Genomic DNA, 19,034 nt, shown 5'->3' on the forward strand with positions numbered 1-19,034 from the left:
CAGTTCTTCAGCTCCAGAATTTCTGTTTGGTTCTTTAAAGTTTCAATCTCTTCAGTAAAGTATTTCTTCTATTCATTAATTTTATTCCTGAGCTCATCAAACTGCCTTTCTGATTTTTCTTGTATCTTGTTGAGTTTGTACATGACAGCTCTTTTGAATTCTCTATCAGTTAGATTCTAATATTCTGTGACTTTTAGTTTGGTTTCTGGAGACTTGCCGTTTTCTTTTTGTGGTATCATAAATATTACCGTGGTTCTTTATGATGCTTTATGAATTGTTCCTCTGCTGGTGCATTTAAAAAGACAGAAGTCAGAGTGCTTTCTTTTGTTTTCAGAGGTAGGTGGCGCCATAACACAAATTTTTGGTTTCTCTTACCTGAGCTGCCTCTGGTTATATTTGAGAGTTGACGCTTTCCAGCCTCCACTGTCTCTGCTAAAGATATGGCTCTATGCCTTCATTGTCACTTCTGTGCCACTGGGGTGGTTGCTGCTTTGCTTCTGCTGGAGCTGCTGTGTCATGGGGCTGGTGGGCTCTTCCCTTGGGTCTGGGATCGCCTGAGACATTGGCTCTGCTGTGGGAGGAGGGGGACAATTGGGAAGGAGGACAGGGTTTTGCAGGCGCTGACAGCATCTTGGGTATTGTAAGGGTCTTGGGCTCTGCCACTGCGGATGGAGCGGGCAGGGCTGTGGGTGCCTCAGCAGCTGGAGGGACAGGGTCTGTTGCCACTGCCGCCCAGGTACGTGTGGCCGAGAGCCACAGTCAGGAGACCAAAGTCTGGCGTGTGCTGCTTCCCCTGCTGCTGCTGGGTTTTCTGAAGTTGTGGGCTCAGCTGCCATGGTCATAGGGCTGGGATTGCAGGCACTGACTCCACTGTTCCCTTGGGCCCGCCTTCTCTTGGGTCTGCCTCCTCTGTGTGTTCCAGTCCACCCACCTTTAGATGTACAGATGTGTGGATTTCTCCAGTGTCCTATTGGGCAGATGAGTTGAGTTGCAGATGTTTTCCTGGTTGTAGATGGAAGGGGAGAGACAAAGTGAGCTTTTTACTCCACCATGTTTCTGACATCACTCCCATGAGGTATATTCTTTTTATAGACCTAAACACCCCATCTAACCCCTTCCTCCTGGCCACCAGGACCCACTCTCCACTAACTGACTTTCTGCAATGGTAATACTTGGAAAGTAGAATCATGTAGACCTGACACAGATGAAAGACGTTAAGAACATGTGATAATGATCTCATAAAGCAGACGTTGGTAGTATGAAGTAATACTTAGTTGGTTGTGCTGAATTAAAGCATACCCTTAAAGCCTCTTGTCTTTGTGTAAAGTGAATTAAAAGGTGAGTAGCAACAAAGAACTAGGTTGTTCTTTCATTCTTATATTACTGGTATTGACATTTACTGTAAGTACTGTTTTTTTTTTTTTACAGTGAACATTATAATTTTCACATGACTTAGACACATTTTAAGTCTTTTTAACCTCATCATCTTTTGACCTAGAAAAAATATTTTTCTATTGCAGGAAACAGAAATCAGTATGTTATATAGTATGAGCAAGGTTTTGTGCCTTAGTTGGAGCTAGGTCAGAGATTTTTATAGTGCTGATTTAGCCTTCCTCCAATGCTGTAAAACATTTGTTTTCTTTTTAGGAAAGTAATAAAAGGTTTAATTTTCATTAAAACATTGATGTACTTTTTTTTTTTTTTTCAGAGAGTAATGCCTTCTAGCTTTTTCTTGCTGTTGCGGTTTTTCTTGAGAATTGATGGGGTGCTTATTAGAATGAATGACACAAGACTTTACCATGAGGTATCTGTTCTCATTTAATGGCTATACCAATTGATACTAGGCTTGTTTATGTTGTTACATCATCAATCTGAGAATTTGAAGTTCAATAATGCTTTATATTATATGGCAGACCTTCTAACCTTTAAGATTGGGTGTTTCACATTCACTGTTGACTGCATAGTTATCGAAACATTACATCTTCTTTTCTAGAAGTTCTGGTACCTGAAAATGTTTTCTAAGGGACGCTTCCTAGTAGAGGCGGGAAAGGGAGGGTCTGATACTTTTTTAAAAATCTTGTGTGTTCTTCGTCTGTTTAAGAAAACTGTCCCTTAACTCTTGGCTTTGTTTGTCGTATGTATTGTTTATGTAACGTCCTGCTGTTAGGAATACCAATCACATGGCCTCCAGAAATTTGTATTATACAATTATTTTGATAGTTGTTTTAATGTTTGAAAGCTCTGTGCTCCATTTCAAAGAACTGTTAACATGTAAGGTTTTTTAAAAAAAAAAAAAAAAAGTGAAAGTTTGGGGGGGGCGATTTAAACTGAGTCCTGAAAATTCATCTAGTAGCTTTACAGCAGCCTATCCTCTTTTTTTTTTTTTTAATAGCTTTCTTCCCCCTTTTTTTGAGGGGAAAAACTAGGTTTATTTACTTATTTATTTTTTAATGGTCGTGCTGGGGATTGAACCCAGGACCTCGTGCATGCCAGGCATGTGCTCTACCACGGAGCTATACCCTTCCCCTCAGCCTATCCTTTGTGAATGAATTTTCAGCATCAGAGTCGTAATCATAGAAGATGATGAAAGAGAGAAGGGACCACCAGTATCAGTCATGGTAGTCGTAGTAGTAGTCAACTCTCCTAACAACCCTATGAAGTAAATGCTATTATTTCTGTTTTATAGCTGAGGCAACAAAGGCAAAGAGTGAGAGTGATTAAGTAACTTGCCCAAGTTATGCAGCTAATAGGTGGCAGAACTGGGGTTTGAACCGAGTATGATGGGATTGTTTCTGGTTTTTGCTTTTTTCTTGAAATAACATGGTCACTGTGATGGACCTTTTTCCTTTTGAAAGTGCTGAGAATAGGCTGCATTTTTTTCCTGCAGAGAAAAATGAAATATAAATTTTTAGAAATGCTTGTATTTTAACTCAACAATATTGATTTTTTTTTGGATTTATCCTAAAAAGACTCTTATATACAATAATCCACAAATATTAATCAGGCAGCTGTATAGAGTGTATATGAGCATTGATGGCAATGCTATTGTTTATAATAGCTAAAAGAGAGAAAGAAGGAAGGAGCTTTAATGGCAGTTGAATGGACATTGATTAAATGGCCATTTATATTCTGTTGACCTAAAACAAATAGATTGCCAGATATTTCTCTGGCAAAGATGGATTTATTTGAGATCAGAAAATTGCGATTTGGGGTCTGTAACCATGGTGAGCCATGGGCAAGTCCCCACACAGCAAGTGAAGGAGAGTGCTTTTATGGAAAAGAAAAGGAAGGTAGGAGGGCTCTAGTAAACAAACAGTCCATGGCTTTTCATTGGCTGAGTCCTTGCCAGGAAATAAGAGGAGTCTTTCTTCTTCCTGTTGGGCCCTGCTCTGGTTGCAGCGTGTAAGAGTTCCTTATGCTGGTTTCCCAACTCTATTTAATTGAGGTTTCTGTTTATTAATTTTTTACAATCCATATTGTAGGAAAAATGTACAACTATTAAAATTAATGGCAGAGAGTTTTATTTAACTGATTTGGAAAGATGTGTATCTCAGTGTTGAATTTTAAAATGCAAATGTGAATCTATATAAGATTTTTGTAGAGATTTCTAAATGCTAAGGATAGTGTTATCTGTAGAAGCTGTGACTGCTGATTTATACTCTGTACTTTTATATTATTTGATTTTTTTTAACACTGAGCATTAATCTGGTTTTGTTGATATAAACAATTGAAACTTTAAGGGAACATAATCTTGTGATTTTTCTTTTATTAAATATTTTACCAAAAAAATCAATTGTTAATAAATTACTTTCTAAAACCTCACTTTAAAAAGCCTTAAATGGGGAAATTGAAATACAAGAAAAGTGATTATAAATAAGTAATTCAAGAAGAATTTTATAGAAATGGGAAAGAATAAAATTTGTTTAAACTTTTTCTTTTTTGGAACGTAAGAGTAGCCACAGTTATAATATAGCTTAAGGAAAAAATGTCGTTCCAAACTTGAAGTAATGTTAGAATCTCTTGCATATCTCATTTACAAACATACATGTTTCCTTTCAAAGTAAAACCTTTGCTTGTGTTTCTCTTACATGATAATTACTAAGTCTGTTTACATATATGTTTCTGATAGGAATGTGATTTATAGAGATTGGAATTAATAATTCAGAATTCTTGATGAGAATTAGTTATCTCACTGTAGAATTAGATATTGTTGTCAGACTTAATGCTACTTTCACAACCTGTTCTAAAATGTAGGCAGTTCTGTTTAATAGAAAGGATTTTGTTAATCAATATAAATACATTTTTTGCAATCTTTTTTTGTTTTTAAACATAGGCCGACAAGACCTACATGTTACGAGAATATACATCACGGGAGAGCAAAATTGCTAATTTAATGGTACAGTATTTAAATATCAGTTTTTAGAAATTAAATTTTAATGTTTTAAGTATGGTATCCCCTCATGCCCCACTCATCTTCCAAATCTGCATCCTAAATCCATTCATTCTTCTAATAGGGCTCTATAGGATAAATCATACTGGAGCTTATCTTTTCTGGAACTTATCTCAGTTTTAGCTAGAGCTGTTAGGTACCTTAGCCGACATCCAGTCCAACTTCCACATTTTATTCTGGAAAAACTGAGACCCAGAGGTGTGACTTACCCCAAGTCACACAGCTGGTTGGTGGTGGAACTTAATTGAATGTTCTTTCCACTTATCATCCTGTCAGCCTATCATTTCTTTCTACCCAGTCTCCTTTTCCTTTTTTTTTTTTTTTTTATGCTCCCCTGGGAATTGTCAAAGGTTTCTACAAGTCTGGAGGATTCTCTGATGGGTTGCTTGAAAAGTGATACCTTCCTGCAAATTTGATGTTTTTTTATTTACCCTTAGTGCTTATTTCTGTCTATATGAAGAATCTACATGGGTTAGAAAAGTTATGTAGTCTGTTGTAGACCATATACTGGTGTCTAACTGCAGGCTAGTGTTTTCCAGGTACCAAAATAATAGGGAAAGGGGATTGGATTAAGATGTACTAAATTCTTAGGAGCATCATATGAGAGCATTATAAATGACAAATCCGTATGCTCTTTGAGGAAATTATCTAGTAACAAAGCTGAATGATTCAGTAATAAGAGATACCTGTTATTATTAGGAACACCTAATGATGCTCCTTATAGACATGTATTGCACCTCATTTTAAAATTGGTATGCTTTAGGAATGCTTGAACCAAAGCATTTTCAAAATATATCAGTGCAGTGACTTAATATATGCTAATATGACTTATGTATTTCCTAGCATGTTTCACCTTCCCTCTTCACGGAACCTAATGAAATATCACAGTATTTACCGATAAAGGAAGCAGTTTGTGAGAAGCTAATATTTCCAGAAAGAATTGATCCTAATCCTGCAGACTCAAAAGAATGTACACCTGTGGAATAGCATGTGTTACAACATATACTCACCGTGGAATCTTACTGGAGACCTTGGAACTGTTTGGAGGGGGGTGTTTTTATTATGAGAATTAATTGCCTTGTCTATGTGCAGATTGTCTAGCCTTAAGGGAAAAAAAAAGATTATTGCAGGCAGGTTCCACTTAACTGCTGTTTGTACTCTCTGTCTTCAAATTCATATTCCAGATTGATACTTTCTGGAGTTAAATTCAGATTTCTAAATTGTCACAATGTGAGGTCTCACCAGTAGGGGGTGATGTATGTATGTCTCAGGAGCAGTGGACGTAATCTGCATCTATCATGAAACACTATCTTCTACCGTGAGGAGGTTAATGTAAATCACTGAGATGTAACACCTTGTGAGTTTCATAGGATTCCTAATCGTGCACGTTGATGTATTGGCCCTTTACCTTGGGCTTTTTGATGTTTATTCACACTGTGGGAGAGTCATGACTTGCCTCCTAGGAAGTTTATCCCAAGGATCTGTACCCAGAAAAAAAAATTTTTTTAATCTCCCCCCCCCCCCCCAATTTGCAGTTTAAGGAAAGTTTCAGACATAGAACCAAATAACCTAGGCTTTTGGAGAACGTAAGGTGTTATGTCCATGGAAATACATGGAACATGGTTTGCCACTGACAGGTAGGATGTCAGATCTGCCTCTCCTCCATCTTTAGGTGCTTTTTTTTATGTGTGGTTCTATTTGTACTAACGTTTTTTACTTACATCTTCCATGCACCCTCAGAGTGAATAAATCCATTGAATATTGAATTTGGTATTGGTCCTAAAAAGTTTGAGGAGTTAATATGGATTGCTTTAAGCAAAAATTAAATCAAATAAAGCAACTAGATTAATTTTTTTGCCTAAAATATCTGAAGGGTAGCTGTGGAGGAGGAGCAGCTTATTTTAAAATATAAAGGCCAGTTTTTCTTAAGATTCATGTTTTTAACATTACAGGGGGATCTAGTAAAATGTATTTAATTAGTACAAGACCTAGGTAGTACAAAAAGTACACAAAAGTAAATTTAAAATCCATTTGGTTATTTTGATGGTGACCCTTTAAACATTTTATATTCTTTTCTGCTTTTCTAAATGGTCTCCATAAAGTAGAAAGTGATTACAAAGCACCAAGTAAGAAATTACCTTAAATGGATTTTTTTGAACTTTTATTTTCAGGGCAGGGGAAAAAATCGCCCCCTTTTTTTCTGGTTTGAAATAACTATTGTATATATTTCCACTTGATGCATAAGTCATTAAAGAAGACTATTTAATTGTGAGTATTAGCAAAGGTCTTCAGGCATTAGCCTGAAGATGAATTTTTGTGAAACAAACACAATTGGACATGCATCATTGCTTAGACTCTGGTCTGTTGTGTGTATTGTTTTTTTGACTAACTTTATTAGCTAAATTTGGTCACAGATGATTTTGGTATTTGTTTGCCTTCTGCTGCATCACCTGCAAGGTATAGGAAATCAGGATTTTATTGGCTTTAAGAAAATACATGGCATGTTCACTGTATATTAAATATACCTGTATTTAATGTTTTCTCTTAGGACAGAAGAGTGTATATATTGTACTCCACTTTCTGTTTATTTGCCGTGCAGATTTGACAGAACAGATTCTTTAGTCATACAAATTATAAGCGGAAAACTTGTAAGAATATTCATTAGTTGAATTAGTTGAGGTTTCTGGGCAACATCGTATTCTATATATATTTTTAACTTGATTCAGATGTCTTAGTCCCCAAGTCAGTCTTAGATTACTTATCTTGAGAATCCATTGTTAAAAATTGTAGGGAATTAAAAGAATTGGCCTTTTTATTGAGAGAGGGAGGTGGATAGGATGAGTGTGCTTCTGAAAACTTCATTAGTTTATTCACATGGAGAATACCAAGAAAACTTGTATTTGTTCATTGCTAAATAAGGCATACACCATTTTATATTTATTTGTTCCAAGTGTCTTTTTGTAAGAGAATAAACAATAAGTAATTACTGCTTTGTGTTTTGCTATTTCAATTATTTTAGTTTTTCTTAAAGCTTAATTTAAAAATGATTTGTTATACCTTTCTTGTTTGTTTTGAACTTCGTCAACATTATAGCCAGAGTCTCTGGACAGATTATAAATGAAAATCCAACAGGTAGCTCAGAATATAATCCTCCAGTTTAGCTACTGGGCTCTTGTTCTTCCTCTTCTTCTGTCCCCTCGTACTTCAGTGGATGTTTTAATTAGCCGTTGTTTTCTGTATGATGGCTTAATGCTTTCTGTTTTTGAAAATATACATGCTTGTGGTATATGTCATTTTATTTAGTTTTAAGTACTATATGTCCAATATGGTGCTAGGTACAAGGGATTACAATAATGAAGAGATACTCAACTGGCCCTCCATATCTGCGGGGTTCTGCACCTGCAGATTCAACCAACCATGGATCAAAAATACTGAAGAAAAAAAAAACTCCAAAAAGCAAAACTTGAATTTGCTGTGTACCTGGCAACTATTTACATAGCGTTTATATTGTATTTACAACTATCTACATGTCCTTTACATTGTATTAAGCATAAGTAATCTAGAGATAATTTAAAGTACATGGGAGGATATATGTAGGTTATGTGCCAATATGCCATTTTACATAAGGGACCTGAGCATCCTCCAGTTTTGGTGTGGGGAGGCGGGTAGAATCAGTCCTCTGTGGATACTGAGGAATGACTCCAGTATATGGAGTCTTCATGGAGTTAAAGTCTAGTGGAGGAGACAGAGTAAAAATAATGGCGAATTTTAGTAACTGCAATGAGAAAAAATTCTGAATTAAGAGAATAACAAAATCACCTTTAGTAGAGGTAATTAGGGTTCTGCCCAGAAGAGAATGTAGAAAACCTCAAGAGAATGTCACTCCTAACTTAACCAGAAGAAAAAGCTAAGTAACCGACACAATTACAGTTTATCTTGGCGTATCAGACAACTGAGGCTGCAAAACAAAGTAAACTGAATCCTAAAGAGCAATAAGGCCTCCAGCGAGGGGCGGAACAGGCAAATTTTTTCCTCTAAGAGCATGAGAGAAAGAGGTGGCCACTGTACAAGCAGGTAAAAAAGGCAACAAATTTGAACAAGGTCCAAGAGGCTGGGTATGGGCTAATGTGTCAGTTTGGAATAGCGCGGAGTCTCAAATAAGGGGACTTCATACACTCACGGGTTCTTTCCCAAGGACATGCACCTGCTCACGAGAAACCCTGGGGCGGGGCAGGGAACCGGGAGCTCCCTGTGGGTGGTAAGGACGTGCAGGAGGTAACTGGCTGCTGCGGAGGGTTACGTATGAATCCCGGCCCACTTCCTCCTGACCCTTCTTTGGAAGGATGTAAAAGACTGAGGCTGCTGGGGGAGGAGCAACAAATCATGTCACCCCCAGAGCCCCAGCAAAAAATCCGTTACTTCTGGGGAAGGAATAAAGGCAAAACCTATCTGCTTTTGGGAGGAAGAGTAGGAAATTCTCTGTCTTCAGGCCACAGACGACCATTATGGCTGGAGGAGTACAAGCAAATAACCTCTGACCTTGGAGGACGAACAGGAAAACCTGGGCCCAGGGTGCTACGTGGGTAACAGAGAAGTCCGCTACCACGGGGGGATGGGCGTGAAATTCACACAACAGTAGAATGCACGTTGTTTTCAAGTGCATCTAGAACATTCACCGTGGTAGAGAACATTCTAGGCCGTAAGACATACCTCTACAAATGTAAAGCACTGGAAATCATATGAAGTATGTTCGTAACAAAATTAAACCAGTAAAAATTAGTAACAGAAAAATATCTGGGAAATACCCGAATAACCTCTGATGAGAGAAAGAAGTAAAAGGAGACAAGTGCTGTGTTCACGGAATGAAAGACGTAAGATGTTAATATGCCGATTCTCCCCAGGTTGGTCTACAGAATTAATGTGATCCAGTTTAAAATCCTAGCAGGCTTTTTCATTAGACATTGATAAGATGATTTTAAATTGTATATGGAAGTCCAAAGAATCTAGGATAGCTAACACAATTTTGCAAAAGAATAAAGCTGGAGGACTCAAATGACCTGATTTCAAATATTACTCTAGAGCCACAGTCATCAAGACTGTGACAATTATGTTAGGTTAGACATACAGATCAATGGAACAGAATAGTAAATCAAGATATAGGTCTACACACATATGGTTGATTGATTTTGAACAAAGATGCAAATTTAGTTAAATGGAGAAAGGTTAGTCTTTTCAACAGGTGGTACTGGAACAATTAGACATCCACATGCAAAAACGAAACAAAACAAAACAAAAAACCTCGAACCTGACCTCATACCATGTACAAAACTTAACTCAAAATAAATCATAGACCTCAATGTAAAACCTAAAATTGTTAAGTTGTAGAAATAAATGAACAAAAAAATCTTAGCAGCTTTAGGTTGGCGAAGATTTCAATAAAACACAAAAAGCACTGAACATAAAGAGAAAAAATGGATAAAATGGCCTTCACTGAAATGAAAACCTTCTACTTTTTGAAAGACATTGTTAAGAATATCAATAGATAAGCCAGACACAGGGAGAAAATATTTGCAAGACACATATCTAATAAAGGACTTGTACCCAGAATATATAAAGAATTCTTAGCTCAGTAATAAATAACCCGTTTCATCTTTTGACACTGGATGGGTAAAACTGAGTTTGATTTTCTTTTTTTTTTTTTTAATTGAAGTACAGTCAACTGCAATGTGTCAATCTCTGGTGTACAGCACAATGTCCCAGTCATGCATATACATACATATATTCATTTTCATATTTTTTCCATTAAATGTTATTACAAGATAAAAAAATTAATAACCTAATTTTAATAGTTGTGGATGGTAAATAAGCTTATGGAATGATGCTCAAAATCACCAGTTATTAGGCAAATACAAATTAAAAGTTCAATGAAATATCACCAGACCTATTACAGCTAAAATTTAAAAATCTGATAATGCCAATTGGCAGTGAGGGTGTGAAACAGCTGGAGTCTCACACATTGCCTGGGAGAATGTGAAATGGTTCAAAAATTTCACTTAAAGCATTTCACTATAAAGTTTCACATACTATTCAACCCAGCACTCCTAGAGAAATAAAACCTGCCAACACAGAGGCATATGCACATGTTTATAACAGCTTTATTCATAATTACTACAAACTGGAAACAATCCAAATGTCCAGATAAACAACCTGTGTTACATCCTTACTACTCAGCAATAAAATGGAACTAACTACTAATGCACAGAACTCCATGGGGGAATCTTAAAACCATCACGCTAAGTGGAAGAAGCCAGTCACGAAAGAATATACATACTGTATGATTTCATTCTTACAGCTGTATTAAGGCTCTTCAGACAAACAGAACCAATAGGAGATAGATACTTACATAAATGGGGTTCATTATACGAAATTGATTCAGGAGGTGATGGAGGCTGAAAACTCCCAAGATTTGTAGTCAGCAAGTGGGACACCCAGGAGAGCCAATGGTACAAATTCCAGGCTGAAAGCCAGCAGGCTTGAGACCCAAGAAGAGCCCATGTCTCAGTTCAAGTCCGAAGGCAGGGAAAGACCTTTCGTCCCAGCTCAAGGTAATCACGCAAGAGGAGTCCTCTTTTACTCAGCCTTTTTATTCTATTTGGATCTTCAACTTACTGCATGAGCCTGCTAATATATTAGAGAGGACAAAATGCTCTACTCAGTCTACCCATTCAAATGTTAATCTCTTCCAGAAACATCTGCACAGACACACCCAGGATATTGTTTGAACAAATGTCTGGGCATCTTTCTGGCCCACATGAGTGGATATATAGAATTCACCATCACAATGACATTCTGGAAAAGGCAGAACTATTAGGCAGGAATCAAATCAGTGGTTGCAAGAGGAGGGGAGATTATTGAACACAAAGGGATATGAGGGAAATTTGGGGGAGGTGAATGAGGTTTGATGCCTATTAGACATCCAAATGTTTAATGTGTAGTTTAATGAGTAATGCAACCTGTAGCTCAAAAGATGTCTGAGCTAAAAATTGGGGGTTATCATCAATATAGATAACATTTAAAGTCATAGCAATGAAGGAGTTCACTTTGAGAATTTTTTGAGGAAATGAACGCATTAGGGGGATCCCTGAGCAACATTTGGACAACAGAGAGAGGAGAAAGAACAGCCAATGAGTAGATCAAAACCAGGGGAGAGTAGCAGAAGCCAAGGGGAGAGCAGAACATTTAAAGGAAGGAGTTGTCATCCGTGTTGAGTGCTGTCAAGGGAACTAGTAAGGTGACAGTGGTTTCCATTGGCAGCATGAAGGTCGAGCTGATTTTGATACAGTTTTGGGAAAGTGGTGATGGCAGAAGCCAGACCAGACTGTGAAAATTAGACACAGAGATGAGAGATCTTTCAACAAAACTGCTTTCACAGGAATAGGCTGGTAGCCGTGGTGTTGTGGGGACAATCACATCCATGGGAAGAGTCCAGGAATCAGACTGGTGATTCAGGAGAGGGGGTGGCCGATGGAGCAATCTGTGTAATTGTAAATGAGGCAATTTAAAGCCTCACATTTTATCAGCCATTTCTCACAGTAATTTGGTAAAGAATTATTATTAAACCTATCAAAACAACGTTCCAGATAATGTTTCTGTTTCCAGAAACTAGAAATAATCTAGTTTCTTTCCTTACATGCTTAACACATAGCTTTACAGATTATCAAATGCTTTCCCTAATCTTTCCCAGGAGCACACACCTCGTTGTTCCGAGGATGCACTGCTCATGTGAATGTGAGGCCTCTTCTTGCATCGGGGCTTTACTGAGTTGCATTACAACTACAAGGTCAGGTGGTGCTTACGGGGCATCTGTGCTGGTATTGTCTCCAGGAAACATCTTTAGGTGTGTGGATTTTCCTGCTTAAGATGTATTTAGGGCATTGGCCAAGAAATACTTGTGTGGATTTGAATGCTGGACTAGCTCAGTGGTAGAGCTTGTGCTTAGCATGCACAAGGTCCTGGGTTCGATCTCCTGTACCTCCATATAAAAAAAAATGTGAAAACACAAGGAAACTTAAGACTTAATAAAATGATATTAAAATATTAAACAAACAAACAAACAAACAAACAAAACACCAGAAATTGATTCTCTCACACTTCTGGAGGCCAGAAAATCATCCATCAAGGTGATGGCAGGGCTGTGCGCCCTCATGAGGCTCCAGGGGAGAGTCCCTTCTTTGCCTCTTCCGGCTTCTGGTGGCCTTCAGCCTTGTCTTGTGGCTGCATCACTCCAGCCTCTGATCCCACTGCTTTCTCCTCTTCCTTCTGTGTCACATTTCCTCCTGCCTCCCTCTTCTAAGAAAACATGTGATTGTGTTAGGACCCAGCTAGATAAACCAGGCTTCTCTAGCTCAAGATTCTTAAAGTAATCACACCTGTGAAATCCTACCCCTCCCTCTTTATTAGGGCATATAAGATAACATTTACAGACTCCAGTGATGAGGACCAACACTGTGGGAAATTTTAAGCAGGGCAACGACTCAGTCAGACTTAGGTTTACAAAGACCCTTCAGGGGATGATGTGGCCCAGTCAGAAAGAGCCCTCTGAAGACATTTATTAAGCCTGACTTGAAAAAGCATGGTGGAACAGTGGATTGAAGGAAACTGCAATAAATTCACTCTACCTACCCCGGGAAGCAGCCTGGGGGGTTGGTTAGAAGAGGGGCTTAGGAGTTAGACTCATTAATGTGGAACTCAGGAACCCAGAGGAAATTATTTAACCTTTCCAAGCCTCAGTTTCCTCCTCTGTGAAAGCTGGATGTGGATAATACTATCTACCTTTTGGGGTTGTTGAGAGGAGTAAACTAAATGTAATACATGAGAGCTGACTGGCGCAGGAGTGGTACTCAACAAAGCATGCTCTGATGATGACTGACATTGTTCTAGAATCAGACTTCTGAGCAGAGATGGCTGGAAACCCCAGAGATGGGACCTATTTCACCCAATGGCCTCTGACCAGATTGAACCAGTCAACTCAAAGACAGACAGTGTCTGTGCAGCACCGAAAGAACTCCTGTTTCCTAGTGGGATGGTTTAGCCATACTCAAATGCAGAAATCACTTACAAATAATAATGTTCTCTCAGACTATCAGAGCCTGCCCATGCTTGACACCCTACACTTGATAACTATGTAGCAGGAAGAATGCATTTTTAATTTTAATGCGTGGTGTTTAAAGTTAATCAGTACATATTGGTTAAGCAACTATGTGCAGAGCATGATGCTTACGTCATTGTGTTTGGAGACCAGGCTGGAAAGTCAATTCGGGGCCATTTAAAAGGGCCTGAGTGGTAGGTGAGGCCTTCTGACTTGATGGTGAAGACAGGGGGAAGCAAGTGCAGACTTTGAGAAGAAGGCATGACCTGATGAAAATGGTACATGAACGTGATTAAACCTGCGGTGGCAGGAGGGATTTGAGGCTGAAGAAAGGGAAAGACAGGGGGCCACTTAGGAAGCTAGAGCAGTTTCCCACACGTGAGGTGCCTGGGACTGGATGGGAGAGAAGCAGGGGGGATGGAGGGAAGAGGAAAACTTGAAGGAAATCTTCCTTCAGATAAATTAGTTGCTAAGGGTAGGTTCAAATAGCAGGTGAGAGAGCAGTAACAATGAAAGGGTAGGGCTTGATCGGTAGGTAGCAGAGTGACAATTGTGCAGCAGGAGCCACTGAGATCTTTTTCTTGTCCTGGTGGGGAGGTGTTTGGGCAGCGTTGCTCACCTTCAGAAGAGTGGGTCACCACTGAGAGAAGCCAGAATGAGGTTTGTGTGGAAGGGCAGCTCTGGGAAGCCCTGGAAAGGATCAAGGTCTACCCCTACTCTCCTGGGCAAATAATCAGACTTTTGTGTCAAATTTCAAAAGGAGAAGCTGCCTGACCATGATGGGGGCCACAGCCATCTAGGCAACCAGACGGGAATGGCCCTAGGTGCAGAAGGGGCTGCAGGTGGGTGGCTCTGAGGAGGGGCGGGGGTGGGAAGGAGGAGGGTCTGTGGCTCTGGGTCCTCGCGTTAGTGGGTGGTGGAGGCTGAGCGGGTTCCCCGTGATGTGCCAGTGAGACAGGAGGGAAGGGGGCAGGGCACAGCCATTCAAGGAATGACACAACAATTAACACCAAAATGGTGGAAGATTCAACCTCCAGTAGACATTGAGTCTCAGGATGGTGGGAGATTTGACTTCTAGCAGACCTTGAGCTTCATTATATGCTCATTGTAATATATTAGCATGGTGAATAACATTCCCACAGGTGCCATGACAGCTTCGAGACTGACCATAAAAGGTCAAAGAGCAGATGTGGCCCAATTCTTGGGAATCCCAGCCCCTTGCCCAGGGTAATTGGAATGGTCCTCCCACTTGTTGGCATGTGAAGCTACCAAGCTCATAAAAACTGGCAACACAGCACCTTGTGGCCTCTCTCATTCCCTCAGTTTTTTTTTACATTTTTTTATTATTGAGTTATAGTCATTTTACAATGTTGGGTCAAACTCCAGCGTAGAGCACAATTTTTCAGTTATACGTGAGCGTACATATATTCATTGTCACATTTTTTTCACTGTGAGCTACCACAAGATCTTGTATATATTGCCCTGTGCTATACTGTATAATTTTGTTTATCTATTCTACATATGCCTGTCAGTATCTACAAATTTTGAACTCCCAGTATATCCCTTCCCACCCCCACCCTCTTTGACAACCACAAGTTTGTATTCTATGTCTATGAGTCTGTTTCTGTTTTGTATTTATGTTCTTTTTTTTTTTTTTTGTAGACTCCACATATGAGTGATCTCATATGGTATTTTTCTTTCTCTTTCTGTCTTACTTCACTTATAATGACATTCTCCAGGAGCATCCATGTTGCTGCAAATGGCATTATGTTGTCAGTTTTTATGGCTGAATAGTATTCCATTGTATAAATATACCACATCTTCTTTATCCAGTCATCTGTCAATGGACATTTAGGCTGTTTACATGTCTGGGCTATTGTAAATAGTGCTGCTATGAACATTGGGGTGCAGGTGTCATTTTGAAGTACGGTTCCTTCTGGATATATGCCCAGGAGCAGGATTCCTGGGTCATAGGGCAAGTCTATTCCTAGTCTTTTGAGGAATCTCCATACCGTTTTCCACAGTGGCTGCACCAACCTGCATTCCCACCAGCAGTGTGGAAGCGTTCCCTTTTCTCCACAGCCTCTCCAGCATTTGTCATTTGTGGACTTTTGAATGATGGCCATTCTGGCTGGTGTGAGGTGATACCTCATTGTAGTTTTGACTTGCATTTCTCTGATAATTAGTGATATTGAGCATTTTTTCATGTGCTTATCAATCATTTGTATTTCTTCCTTGGAAAATTGCTTGTTTAGGTCTTCTGCCCATTTTTGGATTGGGTTGTTTGTTTTTCTCTTAAGTCGTATGGGTGGCTTATATGTTCTGGAAATCAAGCCTTTGTCGGTTTCATTTGCAAAAATGTTCTCCCATTCCGTAGGTTGTCATTTTGTTTTACTTATGGTTTCCTTTGCTGTGCAGAAGCTTATAAGTTTAATTAGGTTCATTCCCTCATTTTTGAAGACAGCCCACACTCTGTTTATGGAATGTGTACCTACTTTACTTTAACCTGAGCACCCAACCCCCACACCTCGTGGCCGCCTTTCCCTCACCTTTTGAAACAGCCTACACTCTATAGAGTATGTATCTCCCTATATAAATCTACCTTTACTCAGCTGTGTCTCACTCGAATTCTTTCCTGTCTGAAGCCAGGGACCCACACTTGGTGGGGCACATCCCAGGGACTCAACCGAAACCTGGGACATGGCCCTCTTCTCGTCCCACATTCATTTTTCCTCTGTCACCAGTAGTTAGAGGATACACCCGGAGCATCCTAGCAGAGAGACTCGCAGACAGGAGGCAGCGAGCCCCGCTGTGCTCTGGTGCCGATCCCACTGTCTGGTCCTCTCACCAGCACCTCCCTGGTCTCTGTGTCAGTTGTTTCCTCCCTTCTGTTTCCTTTCTTGCACAGGCCACTCCATGCAAGGCTATTTGCTCAAAAACCCTCCTGGCCTGTTGCAGCAGCTTGGTGTTGGAACATCTGCATCCTCCCCTTTCTCCCTTTTCTTTCTCTCTCTCTTTCCCTTCCCTCTTCCATCTTTCTTGCTTTTAAAACATAATTTATTGAGGCGGTTGGGTATAACTCACTGGTAGAGAGCAAGCTTAACATGCCCAAAGTCCTGGGTTCAATCCCCAGGACCTCCATTAAAAAAAAGTAAGTAAATAAACTTAATTACCTTCCCCCTCCAAAAAACAAACAAACAAACAAAAAACCAAAAATACTTTATTGAGGTGAAATTTGCATAAACATAAGATTCACAACTTCAAAGTGAACAATTCTGTTGCATTTAGTACATTCACAGTATTAGGCAACCACTACCTCCAACCAGTTTCAAAACATTTTCATCACTCTGAAGTAAGCCCCCTTCCCCGGTAACCAGTTTCTCCCCAGCTCTAGCCACCACCGATCTAATTTCTCTTTCTATGAGTTTATCTACTCTGGATATTTCATTTAAATGGAATCACACAATACGTGACCTTTTGTGTCTATATTTATTTTTTTTTCCAGTTTTCAACTTAATTTATTCAGCAATAACTCTCATTTACCCATATCTTTTTTTTTTTGCAAGACAAAATCTTTATTCCATTTCTAACCATTACCAATAGGTATTAACAAAATAAAAAAAATTTTTTAAACAACTTTATTGTGGTATAATTTCTGTACAGTAAATGACACATGTTTCACATGTACAATTTGATGGATTTTGATAGATGTATATACAGCTATGAAAAGACGACCACAATCAAGATAACTAACATTTCTATGACCACCCCAGGAGGTACAAATTTCAAACACCCAATTTATCTATGTTTATTTTTGAATAGGTTCAAAATGTTCATAATTGAAAAAATCAGTGAAAGACACATAGTGATATGTTCTCTGCCCTGTGGTCACTTAATTCCTTCCCTGGAAGCAAAGAATAACCTCAGTGTTTTTTGCTTATTATTGTTTTTGTTTTTCTATGCTTCCATGTATATTTGATGCATACACAATCAAACGTACAGATACATACACACATCTGTTTATCATGTATCTGTCTGTGCATAAGTCAGCTGTCTTCTACACTGTTTGGACCTGATTTTTTTCCTCCAAACAATATATCTTGGACACAGTTTCCTATCAATATATAAAGAGCTCTCTCATTCTTTTTTTTTAATGACTATTTTGTATTCTTGTGAATGAGTGTATCATAATTGTCGTACACTGCATATTAAATATTTCATAAGCACTTACAAAAAGGGAAAGTACTGTTTTGTGGTTACAGTCTTTTTTCATTTCCCTGCTAAAATGGTCAGAACCTCACCGCAAAGTGGCATTTGTAACTGTGAGGACAGGAACTGCATATTTCTTCACTGCACATAGTACTCAATAAATGGGTTTTTTTAAGTGAATAATAGGCCAATTTAAAAAATGAGTTGGCAACCCTGAGAACAAGGCTGGAAGGGGGAGGAAGTTAGTTTTAAGATACTCACGGTGTTCCTCAAGCATTATGTAACCACCTGCATAGTGGCAGAACTAGTAAAATTGGGTTCCAGTGCAAATTCTAATATTCTACTTCTCTCCCTTTTTTTAAATGGGTCCTGCAATTAACTCAAAGTGCTTTCTTCCTCTATCCAGCAGGAGAGGAGGCTGGTCTCTAAAGTTCTCTGAAGGCAGGGATGATGTCTGTAGTTCTGGATTTGTATGTCAAGCACTGGTCTTGGACATGGTATACAGAAGGTGATCAATAAATGTGGAAGTAATGACTGACTCTGTGAGGCTTACTCAATGGGGGACAGGGAGTCTACCTAGGAGAGGGTAGAGAGACCTTCCAGGGAAAGAAGACTGTAACCTGGCTTCCCCTGGGGTAGGGTCCACGTGCTCTGATCCTGGGGATGCAGACACCTGGCCCTCCCACCTCAGGCTGAGATTCTGCATCAAGAGATTTGCTGGAGATGCAGCTGTCTGGACCACGAGGCTTATAATCTCCTGCTTCAGGTAATTTCATCACTACTTGAACATAAAGCTTGTGCACTAATGCTTTGTGCACAGGCTTGTTTTCCTTCTATTTTTAAACAGAAAATCCTTATCCTTTCCCTTCAAACCCATCTAGCATTTCCCCTCAGGCAGCCCAAGTCCTTTGACTGGGCCACTTACAGGCAAGTGTGCCCCCCAAGATTTACAGGGTCTGGGAAACAGTACAAACGGGAGCCCATATGTGTAAATATTTAAAAGCTATAAATCAAGCTAAACACTTGCTAAATTACATTCATTCCTCCTCCACTGATAAATACAAGTTAAGTTATGGCTTTTATATGACTAAAAATTGGCAAAATATCAAAGATGACTGAATTCAATTACAAAATTGGAATATATTTTCATAACAATATAAATTCAATTTCAAAATAAAAGTCATTTTTGTATGTTTTTCAAGAGTTATTTTTCTAATAGTCAAAATC

At 39.1% G+C, this 19,034-nt stretch overlaps 1 protein-coding gene across 2 annotated transcripts in view; it reads left to right on the top strand.

Moving 5' to 3' along the window:
• Nucleotides 1–7,437, top strand: part of TIPRL (TOR signaling pathway regulator) — a 28,457-nt gene extending 21,020 nt beyond the window's left edge. The window contains exons 5-7 of one of the 2 annotated variants that reach the window (XM_010953823.3): nucleotides 1,709–1,804; nucleotides 4,334–4,396; nucleotides 5,294–7,437. In XM_010953823.3, the coding sequence (XP_010952125.3) occupies nucleotides 1,709–1,804; nucleotides 4,334–4,396; nucleotides 5,294–5,437 (303 nt within the window). In that variant the 3' untranslated portion in view covers nucleotides 5,438–7,437. The remainder of the gene's footprint in view (nucleotides 1–1,708; nucleotides 1,805–4,333; nucleotides 4,397–5,293) is intronic. The other variant, XM_045515868.2, reaches the window with a different exon arrangement.
• The last annotated feature ends 11,597 nt before the right edge of the window (nucleotides 7,438–19,034 follow it).

This window comes from Camelus bactrianus, chromosome 21, assembly GCF_048773025.1.
Source record: "Camelus bactrianus isolate YW-2024 breed Bactrian camel chromosome 21, ASM4877302v1, whole genome shotgun sequence".
Classification (NCBI taxonomy): domain Eukaryota; kingdom Metazoa; phylum Chordata; class Mammalia; order Artiodactyla; family Camelidae; genus Camelus; species Camelus bactrianus.